A 16,516-nucleotide genomic window follows, 5' to 3' on the forward strand; every position below is an offset into this window, starting at 1 on the left:
CTTTATATCTTGTCCAGACATTAAACAATGCTTTCCTGACAATATGGTTTTTAAATACTTTATGTGCTTTAACCTTGTCGTACCACAAGTATGCATGCCACCCAAAAACATTATTAAAACCTTCTAAATCCAAAATGTCTGTGTTCTCAAGAAGCAGCCATTCTTTCAACCAGCAGAATGCTGCTGATTCATAATAAAGTTTAAGTTCTGGCAGGGCAAATCCACCTCTTTCCTTTGCATCAGTTAATATTTTAAATTTTATTCTGGGCTTCTTGCCCTGCCAGACAAATCTAGAGATATCTCTCTGCCACTTCTTGAAACAGTCCATTTTGTCCAAAACTTGTAATGATTGAAACAGAAATAACATTCTTGGCAATACATTCATCTTTATAGCCGCAATTCGCCCCAACAAGGAAAGCTTCAAATTTGATCATATTTCTAGGTCCTTTTTCACTTCTGACCAGCATTTTTCATAGTTGTCTTTAAGAGACTCCAGGATTTCAAGAAAGTCTGTCCCATCCCTTGCTGGAGACCCCAGGGGTTGAACCTGGGACCTTCTGCATACAAAGCAAATGTCCCAACCACTGAATCAGAGTCTTCCAATGGCTTGCAATCATATGCTGTGCTGCGTGTCATCAAGGGAGCAATGAGGCTCTTGTGGGAAAGTTGTTGAGCAGCTTCTGAATAGTATGATAGGAGTGCTATTTTAACTAATCAAAAAGACCACATTTGAAAATCTGACGTATCAGGCAGATGTTGTGATGTGGGTGTAGGTCCCTGTTTCCAAGCCGCAGCGACGGTGCTTTCTGAGGACTGCAGCCCCGCCCACTTCCTTCCTTCCTCCCTTGCTTGTTTTTCGATGCTGCGACCTCTGCAGCCTCGCGACTTTTGGTGGAAGGGGCCAGCAACTAGCTACGGTTTTACCCCTTCCCGCTGCCCAGTCGCCCTCGGGAAGATTCGGTCTCCCGTGCCCGCTGCTGAAGACCCTGCCGGGTCTGGGCGAGGACGACCCGAAGAAGTTCACGGGCAAACTCCGCGGGATCCCTGTCCTGAAAGGCTATGCCCATTTCCCCGAAGCGTATCCTGCTTGGCGCCTTACAGACCTGTTGATCAGCTCCCACACTGCGTCCTGGACGGGATGGCCGATGCACCGAGGGACATCGATGGCAAGGACGAGGCGAGCAGCCTGGTCCTCTCCTTCACCAGGCCAGGTAAACCTGCGTACGTCCTGATCATCCCAAGAGTTGAGTCTGCCATGGGAGCAGATTTCTTGGCTGTGCGTGCCTTCATATGCAAAGCCTGCTGATAGCAATCAGATACAGTGGTACATACGCTTCAGGTTACAGACTCCACTGACCCAGAAATAATGCTTCAGGTTAAGAACTTTGCTTCAGGATGAGAACAGAAATCGTGCAGCGGTGTCGCAGCGGCAGCAGGAGGCCCCATTAGCTAAAGTGGTGCTTCAGGTTAAGAACAGTTTCAGGTTAAGAACAGACCTCCAGAACGAATTAAGTACTTAACCTTAGGTACCACTGTACACAGAAGCCACCTAAGGGCCCAAGGAGGTCTTTGGCCATAAGCATAACCAGGGGGGTGCAGGAGGGCAGCCGCCCCGCCAAGTCAAGTCAATAAATAAAAATACTTAACTGACCAATTGCGTCACAGATAGATCGGTTCTCCCTCCCCCTAACAAAAGTCCTGCCCTCCCCTAATATACCGTAAATCCTGGCTACGCCCATGCTTCGCCCTCCCCCAATAAAATATTTGAGGGGGGCCACTTCCCCCAACTTGATGAGCATTGCCATTCAAATGGTGTGTGTGTGTGTGTGTGTGTGTGTGTGTGTACAGCATCATGTGCTTGATTATGCGGGGAGGGGCTTACCTGCCCCTCCCCCAATGTTTTATTCAAGTTGGCACCTCTGACTTGTGTAAAGAGTTACTATTATTCCTTAAGGCATTACAAATACCTTCAACACCCTTAGGATACACAGAACAGCAAAAACGAAGGAAAGGAATTGCCTCAGTCCTTTGGACTTGGGGTTCGGGTTGTCCTATGCAGAAGGCAGAGTCTTATTCCGCTCCTGTTTCAGCACTGCAAATATTTAACAACAGGTTAAGTTCAGAAACAATAAGTTCAGAAAGCTTGCAGGCCTTCCCAGACCCTCTGGAACACCAGAAGCTCCCATCTAATATCTGAATTGGTCCATCTAGTTAGTCCAGCATTGAACCTGGGGCTTTCTGCAAGCAAAGCATGTGGCCTGCCTCTCAGCCACATCCCTTCCCCAGTCAGCCCAGCCTGACGACCTTGAATGAATGACTTTGAAACTGCTAGGAAGGGAAGGGGAAGGGGAAATACTGTATTTTATGTTGGTAAATGTGGTGGGCTCACTGGATTTGCCCCCATCAATATTATTATGCAAAACAGTGAGAAGAGCATGGCCTTCACATACCTTTCTACTGAACACTCTGAAAATATTGAAGGAGTCTGAGCTAAAGAAGTTCAAGGGCAAACTCCACCATTTCCCCATCAAGAAGCGCTTTGTGAATATTTCAAAGGAGTTGCTGGAGGAAGCAAGTGTTTCGCACCTCAGCCAGCTGCTCCTCGTCTACTATGGCCCGGATTATGCCTTGGAAGTGACGGCCAGAGTTCTGAAAGCGATCAACTGTGAGCTGCAGGCAGACAGGGAAGGTAAGGAATTTGGGAATAAACAGCCATCAGTTTTGAACAATGCTCATTGCTATGTGGTGATTTGAAACCCGCAAGAAGTTTTGGGTCACACCAAATATCCTCAATATGTAGAAAAAGAAAGAGGAAGTGAACATGTGTACCCCAAAATAAGCTCAGGGTCACTTCAGATAATATGCTCACCATCCTCTACAAGGTGGCATTGAGTTGTGTCCAGCCCAATGCTTTTGGGGGGCACAAAATACCGTTAAGGGTGTCTGCCTATGCCAATACAGTGGTACCTCGGGTTACAGACACTTCAGGTTACATACGCTTCAGGTTACAGACTCCACTAACCCAGAAATAGTACCTCAGGTTAAGAACTTTGCTTCAGGATGAAAACAGAAATTATGCTCTGGCGGCGCAGCGGCAGCAGGAGGCCCCATTAGCTAAAGTGGTGCTTCAGGTTAAGAACAGTTTCAGGTTAAGAACAGACCTCCAGAACGAATTAAGTTCTTGACCTGAGGTACCACTGTAATAGCCAAACTATGTGAAAGAAAGGAAGAGGAGGGAGGCAGGAAATTAAATGGCATTTTCCACAAAGGTTATTTCTGAAAAATTTCCAGTGCAGTGAGTTGAAATAGTTTCTTCTAGATAATTTACAACTCCCTCAATATTTTTTGTAACAGTTTTACTTTAAAATATATATCGCTTAAAATTGAAAATCAAAACCATAGCTTATTCAAGGAGGAGAAATTGTGTTGTTTACTCAATTGGAAGGGGCCAACATTTGCTGCATAGATAAATTCTGCCACCTTTGAATAACTTCTGGTCGTGCGGTTTGGATGCAGTCAAGCCTGCTTTGACAACACAGAAATTACACTGTATATGGACTCTGCATTCAACTCCACTCCCACTTGCCATACACACTGGAAATATATTTGGGGTGGGGAGTCAGTGTGACCCCCCCCCCCCGCCTGGGGTATTGGATGGAGATTAAGAACATAAATAGTTTCGCACCAATAAATGTGTTTTTTTGGGGGGGGAATTAAACAAATAAGACTATGGGGGAATAAACAACTGGTATGGATCTTTCCCACTCGCAGATGACCTGGTCATGCCCGCTGATGTGGACAGAGTGCAGAGAGAGGTGGGAAAGAAACGAGTGTGGTAAGTTCATTGCTATTTTGCTTGGCAGCTTACAGAGAAAGGGCTAGGACTCCTGTCTGGCAGCATATCACGTTAGTTGGCATGAGGCAACATTAGCAATTTCCTTGGGAGGGTGATGCAGCTAGAAACAAGGATGTTTCCTGGTCAATGTGGGGAGACTCATCCTTGAAGAAATCTTGGGTGCGAGGCCAGAGGGCAACCTGTCAGCCAGTTCAAGCTTCTGTATGCACGGCCATTGGTCATGCTTTGCAAGCAGAAAATGTCACTAAGGCCAGGCGGTGGGGTACAACCTGGAGAAAGATGCAAAGTGGACCACAAAGACTAGATACCATATTTTTCGCTCTATAACACGCACCCGACCTTAACACGCAAGTAGTTTTTAGAGGAGGAAAATCCGTAGGCATGCCACCCGTAGGCATTTCCTCCATAACATGCACAGACATTTCCCCTTACTTTCTAGGAGGAAAAAAGCGAGTGTTATGGTGCAAAAAATACGGTATATACTTGACAGTTATTAAAGTGGTGGCAAATCACATCCTAGTTTCTTTTCATTACGGATTATTTAAGCATGTTTTCCGGGCGGCAGATGAGAGTCAGATTGCAGGTGGCCGAGAGGGTCAGCGAGGGCAGGAGACCAGGCGTGGGGAACCTCAGGGCCAGCTTGTAGCCTAACCAGATTCTAAGGCTTTCTTCCCCTGTCCTGATGCCTGAAACAAATGGAACATTTCTGCAACAGGCCACTGGAAGGAGTCGCAATCTCTGCTAAGAAGATTATCTGCAAGGGAAGGAAAGAATTAACTGAGATTCTTGGAAGGGACATTTTACATGTGTTATACTCTCGCTATATTATCACACGGAAAGAATTCTGGGACTTGCTGGAAGCAGAGGAAGACTCCAAGGAGAAAAGTAAAAAATTGCTGCGTATGATCCAGGAAAGGGGGGAGCAAGCTTGTTGCCAGTTCCTTGAATGTGTAGAAATGGAACATCTGGGTTCCATCCAGAATCTGCTGCTTGCAATACATGGTGAGTTTGGCTTAGAGTCCAAGGACAATGCAATTTCCTCCTTCCTCCTTGCAACAATCAATTCAGGTAAAGAGTTGTATTTCTTTTACAGGCTCGGGGCAAGATCCAGTCCAGACTTCTGGCCACTCAGGGCTACAGTTAGAATCCCCCCTGTTTGCAGAGGAAGGAGGAAGCACAAAGATGGAAAACCCGGCAGGTTCTGGGGAAAGTAGCCGGGGTAGCTGGTGCCTCAGTGAGGTAAGAGGATGCAGTTTTAATCATTTGCATCACCAATGGTACTTTTAAAGCAAAGGTTCTGAATCTGAATTTCTAATTCATTGTGTACATTAATTAATGAACTTGCTGTTCAGCTTCAAAGGCTGCCTCTAGACAGGTGGCTCCTGGTGCTAAGAAATCATCACACTTCTGCAGAATTGCCAGCGGCATTGCAGTGGACTTTCTGTGCTGTGATTCCTGTTCAGTGTGCCTCGCACCCATTTTACAGAGGGCCCACATGCTGTGGTCGTCCTCCCCCTGTAATCCTCCTGCAGTTTCCTGTGCTTTAAACATAGGCCATTAATGTGCATTCAGCTTGTGTTAGACTTCAGGTGTCAGCCTCCTGAAGTTAATTCTCTGAGCGCATCTTGGCTCCAAATGCCTGAACACTTATTCCATTATCCTTACTTATCAGGAAGGTGAATGTTGTTGAGTTTGTGTGAGTTGCAGCAGTCCTATGCAGACAATTCCCCATTTACATGGGGGGTTTTTTCAGCGGTATTTTCAGCAGATCCGTTACATTTTTTATGAGACGTTAGAGTTGAGTATAGTTTAAGGTCAGGGAGAGGAGGGGTGGTGTGGTGAAACTTACCGGTAAATTATTTTTTATAGTGTAGGTATGTGTTTTTTACAGCATTTCTGAGTCACTTCTGGGTTCGGCATGATGCGTGCATGTGCAGTCTCACACATATTAAAAAGGTAACGGACCCCTGACAGTTAAACCCAGTTGCAGATGACTCTGGGGTTGAGGCGCTCATCTCGCTTTACTGGCTGAGGAAGCCAACGTTTGTCCTCAGCATGACTAAGCCACTTCTGGTGAAACCAGAGCAGCGTGTGGAAACACCATTTACCTTCCTGCCAGAGTGGTATCTATTTATCTACTTGCTTTCAAACTGCTAGGTTGGCAGGAGCTGGGACAGAGCAACGGGAGCTCACCCCGTCGTGGGGATTCGAACCACGGACCTTCCGATCGGCAAGCCCTAGGCTCAGGGGTGTCAGATACAGACAAGAATACCCTGTTTTCAGATGGGAAAAGAGATCTGCCCTCCACACTAATGGTTACCATTTTCTTGTAGGAGCTTCCAGAAAAAATCAAACCAGACATTGTTTGGGACTCAGAAGGGGGTCACAAAAAATACAGGTGTGTGAAATTTCTCTTGGATCTTTTAAGGATTTCTCACATCAGGGAACAGTTTAAACTGTGATTTGAATTTTGGGATTCTGACCCTTTGGAATCCTCTCCCATTATACATTGGACAGGTGATGTAGCTCTGAAGACCTTCTTCCTCCAAAAAGAGTTTAGATCTTCATCTCAGTCTCCACCTGCATTGGAAGTACTTTCAAATGCTTTTGTATATGAATTTTAAAAATGTTTATATAGATATTTAAAAAAAAAACTATGGAACTGTTTTTTAACTGATTTTATACTTCTCCTTACCTCTTGGTTCTAAATGTTTTGTTTTCATAATTGTATATTTCCTTGTTGTAACCTGCCCTGGGCCCTTATGGAAAAGAGCAAGTAAGGAAGCTAAATCAAATAAATAAATGCTCCCCATCTGCATTCTATCCTGCTTTTCACCAGCTCTTGACCCACTCAAATAACAAACAGGAGTGCTGACTATGGGGCAAACTAGATGTGATGGTGACTGGTCCACTTTTTTACACCTGAGTCTCTTCCAATTACTTGAAAGAAGTTTTTTTGGGGGGCTAGGTCCAGTTTTTAGAGCAAAAAGGGGTACATGTTGTAGAATATTTGTAGAATATTTGCTGTGAGAATTTTCACTGAAATGCTAACAGACACCAAAACACTGGTGAAAACAAGGTGAGTAGTTACTCACAAGTTTACTTTGTACCCACTTGAGCATTTAAAAGTCACCTTTCCCGTATCGGAAGAAAATGTGTTTTATTTATTAGGCCGTCTCTTAGTGAAAGTGTTTCTCTATGGCAAAATGCTTGAATGCAACAGAGCGATGTTTACCCAGGCAATTTCCTTCCCTAAACTTTTCACCTCCTTACTTGGCATATGAAGGGTCTCCTTGAAGAAAAATTGATAAGAACAGCAGAAGAAGTTCTCTTCATCCATGTTCAACCCACTTCCCCTTTCATCTTCCCCTTTGTGCCATTCAGAGTGAGCTCCACAAAGGCTGGCTCCTTCTCTTGTTTAGATACGGATCTCATATGTGAGGTGAGAGAAGCTGTGACCTTAACATACTACTTTGATTCGTGGCTGGAGCTCCTGGAAGTACAGAACACTGAGGAGTTGCATGTCGCTGGCCCTCTGCTCAACATTCAAGTGGATGTAGTGGAGGCTGTGACAGCCATTCACATCCCTCACTTCCTGTCTCTTTCAGGTAGGGCGGAGGGAAGGAAATCTTCCAAGTGTATAACCGTAAGAGGAGATCCTAAAGAGGAATAACTTGCATGGACAGGCGAAGAATGCTATGGGGTTCCATGGCTCAATAGTGCTGGCTTTCCTGTGTCTTGTATCATTTTTGTGTTACAGTGCAAACTTGGTTGTCAAACGCTTTGGAAGTTGATCATTTCGGAAGTGAATGCTTGTTTTCAAATGCACCTTGGAAGTCAAATGGCTTCTGAAGTACTTTTCTCCATTTTTTTTCACATTTCTTCTGACCGGCAATTGCGCCTCAGTTGTCAAACGTTTCAGAAGTTGAACGGTCTTCCGGAACAGATTACATTCGACAACTGAGGTTCCACTATATATTTTAACTGTGCTATTCCCATTGTTTCCCGTGGTTTATCATATTTTGTTTGCAAGCTGCCTTGAGAGGATATTGTTCCATAAAATGACATAAACAAACTTTAATTGAGAAGAATGATGATGACAACATAAATACTTGCATGAAACAGGCAGGCTGAAGTGATGAGCTTTGTCACTCAGTCCAGCCATGAGGGAGGTGAAGCCATTGCCTCAGGCGTGGCAGGCTTGGGACTCTTCCTCCATGCCGCTACCTGCTCTGGCTTCCTCCCCCTGCAGGCCTTATTTTTTACCTCCTTTTTTAACCCCTTTTCTTGTCTTTTGTCAGGGGGGAGCAGCAGAGGAGGACACGGGAGGAGGCCGTGTCGGCTGGGGGTTGGGGAGGAGGCAGCATGAGGACGGCACTTTCTGTTTTGCCTCAGTGGCACAATGGGCTGGGCCAGCCCTGTTGTCCCCCAGACTCAAGTCCACACTTGTAACACATTTATCTATGCTTCCTTTGGGCTCCTTTTTAGCTGAAGACCATTCCAGGGTCTACATTGCGCATTTTATCAAAGGGGAGATGAATCTGGAGAAGCCAGACCGAGTGGAGCCTCATCACGTTGTGCTGGAAAACCCCAAGTTCTCTTCCCTTGGAATCATTTTCAAAAAGATGTTTAATCAAAAGATCAACACTGTGGCAAGGCTCTATCAGAGACTTCGATTCAAAATGCCAATATTCCACCTATACCTCTTACCCAATGACCCCTCCCTGATAAAGGTAAGCGGGAACCCCCAAGTTTGATTTGCATTCCAGATTGCCTGGATCATACTAATCCTACCACAATAGCAATGCAAAAATCATGCACCAGGATGTGCTATTGTTAGTGAACTGCTTTAGTTGGGCTGCAGCTAATTTACCAAACTTCTTGTTGTTGTTTAGTCCTCAGCTTCAGGATCTGTCCTTCCAGTGAGCACTCAGCGCTGATTTCCTTAAGAATGGATAGGTTTGATCTTCTTGCAGTCCATGGGACTCTCAAGAGTCTCCTCCAGCACCGTAATTCAAAAGCACCAATTCTTCAGCGATCAGCTTTCTTTTTGGTCCAGCTCTCACTTATAGCACAAACTTATAGCCGACATGAAAATGCCACCAGATATGTGATTATCAGCTGCCATTCACGAGGTTACTTTGGTTCCCAACAACAGTGATGTTTACTAAAAGTGAACTTTCCAATATTGAAATAAACAGTTTTCATTTGTTTGGCAGTCTCCTTGCTAATGGCTAAAGGTCTTGCCTAGAGAACCAGTTAGCAGTTGTTGCCAAATTGTGAAAATGGAATATATTTATGCTACACTGAAGCCAGTGGGGCTTCCCTCAGAGAAAACACATTTCATGAAGAGCAAATTCCCCTTAGCTCATTTAGCAAAAGACTTGGAACAGTGGTACCTCGGTTTATGAACTTAATCCATTCCGGAAGTCCGTTCTTAAACTGAAACCGTTCTTAAAATGGAGCGCGCTTCCCCCCTTTTTAGTTATCAGTCCTATTATTCAAATTTGTAAGGGACCTTATTTTATTTTATTTCCAATTTATTTAACACAATTATTACAAAATATAAGCAAAATATTGTAAATACATGCATACATATATATTTCAGATAAGCACACACATATATAAAAAGAACAAAAAAGAAGAAAAGGAACAAAAGAAAAAAGAAAAAGCAAAGATAAGGAGAAAAAGAAGAAGAAAAGTTGGAAGAATTTCCTCCAAATTTATTCTACAAATATCTCAATAATAAAATTTCATTGATTGACTTCCATCGCTTACACTGCACTTCCTATATACATTTTAAGCAAGATTGCATCTGTTATTGCATATTTTCCCCATACAATCTCACACACAATCTTCCACCATTCAGATTCTGTTCTTAGACCGAGGTAAAGTTCTCAAACACTACTTCCGGTACTGTCCTTAAACAGAGGTACCACTGTACTTATGAGCTCTTTGAGGAAAACATCCCTCCTGGTTTGCAATGTTGGCATGTTGGAGATAAAGCACACTGTTATTTTGCCTTATCAATTTCAGTGCTCCTAGAAATGTTGCCTTATGTTTCGTGGTAATATTGAAGTATAATTCCTTCTGTGGGTTCCTGCATTGTCTCATCAGGAGACTGACCCAGGGTTGCTGGTAGCTCTCTGCTGTGTCACAGTTCAAGGTAGCCAATCCAAGAGCCCCAACTTCAGTTTCTCATGTGGCCAATAAATCTCCTGTCCCCATTATAGTTTCTAGTGCCAAAGCAGTTTAGTTTTCCTTGCCCTGTGGATGGAGAACCTGTGTCCTTTCAGGTGTTGTTAGACTACAACATCCACCATCCTTGCCCCATGCTGGCTGGGGCGGAAGGAAAGCCAACACAACCTGGAAGGCAGCAGATTCCCTATCCCTGCCTTATCGACTGTAACTGTGCCAAGAAAGTTGTGGGGCTTCGAGGAAAAGAGCTGAGCTTCTGCTCCAAATGCCCTTCACCCTATTTGAAAGGGACCAAGTATTGTAGGAGCTTGCTGCCTTCTTTGCATGCCTCAGAAGTGACCTCGTTTGCCCTTCCCAGGCTGTGGATGAGCACGAAGCAAATTGCCATTCACGGAGAATAGAGAAACCCCCTGGGACCCTGAAAAGTCTGAAGATTGGCACTCCCGTCTTTGTGCAGACCTTAGACGACGTCACAATCTGGCCTGAGGTGAGACACAAAGATGATGAAATATTCTGTCAATGCAGAGCCAAGCGGTGATGCATGAGAATGGGAAGGAACTAAAGCAGGACCCCTGCTCGCCCTTTAATTTGACTCTGTTGGGATCATGGGCGGGGCTAAGCCACATTCACACCTACAGTGGTTTCCCGCTTTCCCTCAGGAAGTGAAGCTTCAATACCTGGATGCTGAGAAGCTGCAGCAGTACGTGGAGCTGTCTGCTGAGCAAATGCAAGAGAAGTTCAGCTTCACGCTGGTGGAGAAGCACACAAATAAACTCATCTGGAAGGCCCATGTGAAACGAGGTGCATTTTGACCGAGGGAAGATCACAAGGTTGGACTGTAGGTTGGGAGGCAGGATGGCAAAGGGCATCCCAGTCACATTGCCTCTTTCCTGTTCTCTTGCAGAAGAGTTAGATCCAGGTCAGATGAATTCCTCTATTCTACGCCCAGTACAAGGTAAACAAGTTTTATTTCCCTGTATTTATATCCCACCTCCCTCCCAAGGTGGCACAGAGCAACTGGTGATACAGCGCTACACACATGGCAGAATAATAATAAAAAGTAACATTTGTAATGTCATGGAAGAGCCTTCCTAGACAAGCTGACCTGGCTTCATCATGTTCTTTGCTGCCTGATCAAGATCTTTAAAAACACCTAGGTTTTTAAAGTTTGGCTGAACTCAGCTATCTAGACATGTCAGAGGAATCCAGTGCATGGGCTCCCAATAACTCATCTCCCATCGTCATCAATTTCTTATAGTTCCTGCTTGCTTCATTCATATCCTCTCTCTCTCCTTTCCAGGTGATTGTGGCTACTCACTGCCCCATACACCATGCCAGAGAACTGACTCAGGCCGTGATGCAGAAGGCAGGTAGGGATTAACACTTTCTCTTGAAGGAGATGGGAAAATATATTAATTCCTGTGACCTGTGTGTGTGTGTGTGTGTGTGTGTGTGTGAATTAACAAGAGGAAAATTGCTGGGTACCTAGATTAAAAAGCTGGGGCTGAACACACACTCCACTAGGAGAGAGCCTCAGTTGCAAAGTAAAGACCAATAATAATAATATACAGTGGTACCTCGGGTTACAGACGCTTCAGGTTACAGACTCCGCTAACCCAGAAATACCTTGGGTTAAGAACTTTGCTTCAGGATGAGAACAGAAATTGTGTGGTGGCGGTGCGGCGGCAGCAGGAGGCCCCATTAGCTAAAGTGGTGCTTCAGGTTAAAAACAATTTCAGGTTAAGAACAGACCTCCAGAACGAATTAAGTTCTTAACCCGAGGTATCACTGTATTACTTTTACCCCACCCATCTGGCTGGGTTGCCCCAGCCACTCTGGGCGGCTTCCAGCAAAACATAACAGGCATGATGGAGCCGGCCTTTCATAGCAGAGCTGATGAAGGGAATTCTGCTTCTCTGCTCTCCCAGTGCTAGAATGGTCAGGCAGCAGTATAATGTTGAAATACAGGTCATTTGACCTCCTTTATCCCATTTTGGCTCCATGTAGCAGCCAACCTCTTCCCCTCAGTGTCATTCCTAGTTGTGGAAGTTGGCAGTATCTTCTAATGATCTGCCTCATTCCCAGGTCCATTTGCTGAGCTTCTCTTGCTTTGTGCCTGCTTTTCCTTGCTGCTGGGGGTGACATTGCAGGGCAATGGAGAAGACCATCGCAGACTGCCTGATGTCCACGCTGGAGAACTTGCGGGAGGACGAACTCAAGAGATTCAAGCTCAAGCTCAACGAGTTCCCCCTCAGGGAGGGCTATGACAACATCCCCCTAGGGACACTGGAGAAGGCAGATGTGGTGGACTTAAGCCAGCACCTTCTGAGTTTCTACCTGGAAGATTATGCTGTGCAGGTGACGGCCGAGGTCCTCAGAGCCATCAACTGCAGAAACGAGGCACAGAGGCTCCTTGCCCTCACCGGGAAGGAGTAAGGAAAAAGGAATGCCGTCTCATGGAACTCACCATGAGTTAAGGGGAAAGGACTGTCATTTTCCTCAGCCCTCTGCAAATGGAGGGAGATTGATTCTGATCCTCTTTTCATGGGAGTCATGAGGGTGGAAGTGGTAGTTTAAATGCATGCAGAATCTTGTTCAGTTATGTATCTGCGTTTGCAAAGCACAGGAAATTTAGGTTGCTAGGCCGTTTAAATATCCCAGTATTAGGCACTGACAATGTGCTCTCCCATCTCTACCCCTCTGGCAATGAATTGGACCACATGTTGCACAAGTTTTAAAAGGTTTACTACTTCCATAATACAAGGTCTTAGTCACAGATCTGAGCGCCACAGCAAAAGCAATGCAGGTAGACAAATTAACTGAGTACAAAATTACAAAGTCAGTTCCAAAATGGAGTCTGGGTTCAGGAAGGAGCTCAGACACGTGTTCTCTGATCTATGTTCCACAAAGGAGAGGGAGAGAGAGAGAGAGAGAGAGAGAGAGAGAGAGAGGAATAGGAAGAAAGCTTTCGTTACGGAAAAATCTAGGTGCGAGGCTGCTCAGTCACCCAGCTCGTCTCTCAGGAGGAGTGACGTCACGGAGCCTTCTCTAGGCAATTAAGAAACTGTGAGGTTTTTAAGCCCTCCATTCAAAATGCTGGGCTGCAAAAATCTTCCACAATGCCTCCATCGTTGTCTTTTTTTGTCCCTGCAGCCGGAAACCCTTTCTATACCAACACGTCTAAATACAACAATTGTAACCTTGGGGTGTTCAGTCTGTATGATGCTCGAGCCCAGTGTAATTCCTGGGGTCCTGGATCCAGCGAGGATTAAAATGTAATGGAGGATTCAATTCCATTGCTGAACTAGTCAGGCATGTTTTTTTGTGATAGAACTGGCCATGGCTCCCACCTAAGGACCATCATTCTTAGTATAACAAAAGAAGTGATGGTGCCTTCTGGGCAAATGGATTGGGGTGGCATGCAGCAACAACATTTTTGATGATGTCACACATACAGATTAATACATATTTTTAACTGCCGCTATATCTGAATTGTCTGTTATACCTAACTGTGATTCAATGTATTCCTGTTGTGTTTTATGATTTTCCTGATACTGTAAGTGAGCCGGAACTGGTCTGTGACTGTAATAATAAAATTCATTCATTCACCTTCTGACCCCCTCCTTTATCTGCCTCCTCCTCAAGAGGTCTGGAGAGTGGCAAAACGAGAATGCTCTCCTCTGGAAGTTCACCTGGAGCCTTCATAATACACCTTTAGGTGCCAAGCAGAAACGTTCCTTTTTAACCAGACCTTTGGTTGATTTTGATGCACGTAGAGACCTATAAGCTTGAAATGTGGGGGGTTTTTGGGTGGGGTCGTTATTGGGTTGTTGTTTTTATATTTTGTGGTTTTATTTTTAAAAACAAGCAGAGCTTGAATCATAGCTGTCAACAGATTTGAAAATAAGGGATCAGCAGCCTCGAAAATAAGGGATCAGCAGCCTCACCTGTCCCGGGGACAGTCTATGGGATATCTAACAATCCGGGATAGCAGTGGGAAACTGCGCTGGAATAAGGGAATTTCCCGTAAAAAGGGAGAAGGTTGACAGCTATGGCTTGAATCTTGGCAAGACTGAGGTACTGTGAACAAATAGCTCCTGCGCCTGAAATATTGGCCTGCTGCCTACCCTGGATGGGGTTGCGCTCCTGCTGAAGGAGCAGGTTCACAGTTTGGAGGTGCTTCTCCATCCAGCTACTGGAGGCTCAGGTAGCCTCAGTGGCTGGAAATGCCTTTTACCAACTGTGGCCGGTTCAACAGCTACAGCCATTTCTGTACCGGAAAAACCTTGCCACAGTAGTTCATGCATTGATTACAGTGGTACCTCTGGATACGTACTTCATTCGTTCCGGAGGTCCATTCTTAACCTGAAACTGTTCTTAACCTGAAGCACCACTTTAGCTAATGGGGACCCCCGCTGCCACCGTGCCCCCGCCGCACCGCCACCACACAATTTCTGTTCTCATCCTGAAGCAAAGTTCTTAACCCGAGGTACTATTTCTGGGTTAGCGGAGTCTGTAACCTGAAGCGTATTTAACCGAGGTACCACTGTACTTCAAGACTGGGTGGCTGCAATGCACTGTACAGTATGTGGGGCGCCCCTCACTCTTTGTACGGAGGCTGCAGTTAGTGCAGGATGCTGCCACATGACTGCTGACAGGAGTGAGGACTTGTCAGCATATACTAACTGAGCCTGGATAGTTCAATTGGTAAAGAACATGGTGCCGATAATGCCAAGGTTGCAGGTTTGATCCCTGTGTGGGACAGCTGCATATTCCTAAGTTGCAGGGCGTTCAACTAGATCAGGAGTGCCCAAACTTTTTTCAAAGAGGGCCAGATTTGATGAAGTGAACATGCGTGAGGGCTGACCAAAGTTGTTGAGGATTTGACCCCCCCCCCAACAAATAAACTGCCACAGGGGCCGGACTAGGTGATGATCCTCAAGGTCCCTTCCAACTCTACAATTCTATGATACGTAGCTCACACTAAAACAAAATGGACCTAGAGAGCAGAGAGAGAAATGGCGCCACAAGAAATGTCACACTCAGGCAACAATTAATTGTATATTTGATACACTTCCCTTATTGTATTTTCCCTGATTTGGGAAAATCAGAATTTACTGTGGGAAAAAACTGTTGGACAAGTAAGACCTCAAGTGGACAACACCCAAAGAACTTAAGACACATCCAGCTTCAAATACACATTAAATGCCCTTGTGATTAAACCCAGAGTCTGCAAGGGGATAGTTATCTACATCTGGATGACGTCTGCCTGCATTTTGAAGATCTCTAAACTTTTTGGATCTTTGTCCATTTAAGATTCTGCACTCTCCCATCTGTATTGCAGTTCTGTAGCAATGAAGATAAATGGCCTTAACTGGGAGACTTGGAAGGATTTGGAGTGGTGCATCCGTAGATCAACTGACCTGAATTTCTCCACACCACCCAACCAATCACTCTGAAAAGGACTTGTGTGTTTCCCTGAAAACAGTCTGTTCTTTCAGAGGGAAGCTGAAGACTAATGGATTTTTTTAAGCGGTAGAACTCTTTAAAAATATGTTTATTAATATTGTTTTCATTGCAAGACAGTGCATTACAGAATACATTGCATTCATGTAGACAAGTACATGAAATTGGACCCAAAATACCTTCAGACATTCATTTTACTATCATTTTTATAAATGTCATCGCAAAAAAGAAGTGAAAATCAGCATTGGTAGACTCTACCATTCCTAAAGGCTAAAGCTTACTAAAGAAATTCTACTCAACAAAAGTTTTCTTCCAAACATGAGAGTAGATAGGGAATTACAATTATCATGATAACTGAGAGAGTAATAATAATAAACAGGAAGGGAAGCAAGGTTACCATCTGTAGAACCCCCACTATGAGCAAGCCTGAGCTGGCATTGAGCTGTACTGCTGCCATCACCTGGTGAATTTCAAATTCCAAGTTAGCAGCAGTATTTTAATACAATGGAGTGGAAGAGAAAAGATTGCTGCTCAGGGTAAATAATATGCTCTGGATTAAGGGCATCGGGAAAGAGAAGAAAAATGAGACTGGAATAAACGTGCACCTGAACGGAAAAGATGAACATAGTGATACAGGTAGACACGACTGGCTGAAAACATTCCACTATATGTGGCACAAAATGTAATAAATGGAAATCCAGCCAGGGACTTAGGGATGCAGAACCCTAATTGTCCTATCTATCAGCCAGTGTGGTGTAGTGGTTAAGAGTGGTAGTCTCGTAATCTGGGGAACCGGGTTCGCGTCTCCGCTCCTCCACATGCAGCTGCTGGGTGACCTTGGGCCAGTCATACTTCTTTGAAGTCTCTCAGCCTCACTCACCTCACAGAGTGTTTGTTGTGGGGGAGGAAGGGAAAGGAGAATGTTAGCCGCTTTGAGACTCCTTAAAGGGAGTGAAAGGCGGGATATCAAATCCAAACTCTTCTTCTTCTTCTATC

The 16,516-nt window shown here is 44.9% G+C and overlaps 1 protein-coding gene across 1 annotated transcript; it reads left to right on the plus strand.

Moving 5' to 3' along the window:
• Positions 1-931: 931 nt before the first annotated feature.
• On the plus strand, positions 932-13,662 carry LOC128398904 (uncharacterized). Its single transcript, XM_053360169.1, has 13 exons — positions 932-1,211; positions 2,426-2,689; positions 3,772-3,835; positions 4,572-4,858; positions 4,950-5,095; positions 6,190-6,254; positions 7,241-7,464; positions 8,345-8,589; positions 10,413-10,541; positions 10,714-10,855; positions 10,959-11,009; positions 11,355-11,424; positions 12,205-13,662. The coding sequence occupies exons 1-13, from the start codon at positions 1,139-1,141 to the stop codon at positions 12,488-12,490; spliced, it is 2,046 nt and encodes a 681-aa protein (XP_053216144.1). The 5' UTR covers positions 932-1,138; the 3' UTR covers positions 12,491-13,662.
• The last annotated feature ends 2,854 nt before the right edge of the window (positions 13,663-16,516 follow it).

This window comes from Podarcis raffonei, chromosome 13 (assembly GCF_027172205.1).
Source record: "Podarcis raffonei isolate rPodRaf1 chromosome 13, rPodRaf1.pri, whole genome shotgun sequence".
Classification (NCBI taxonomy): Eukaryota; Metazoa; Chordata; class Lepidosauria; order Squamata; family Lacertidae; genus Podarcis; species Podarcis raffonei.

Coding starts and splice junctions, on each gene's coding strand:
- LOC128398904 (XM_053360169.1), top strand. CDS start 1,139: ATGGCCGATGCACCGAGGGACATCGATGGCAAGGACGAGGCGAGCAGC. Junction 5,096..6,189: donor GTAGCTGGTGCCTCAGTGAG/GTAAGAGGATGC, acceptor ATTTTCTTGTAG/GAGCTTCCAGAAAAAATCAA. Junction 7,465..8,344: donor TCACTTCCTGTCTCTTTCAG/GTAGGGCGGAGG, acceptor GCTCCTTTTTAG/CTGAAGACCATTCCAGGGTC.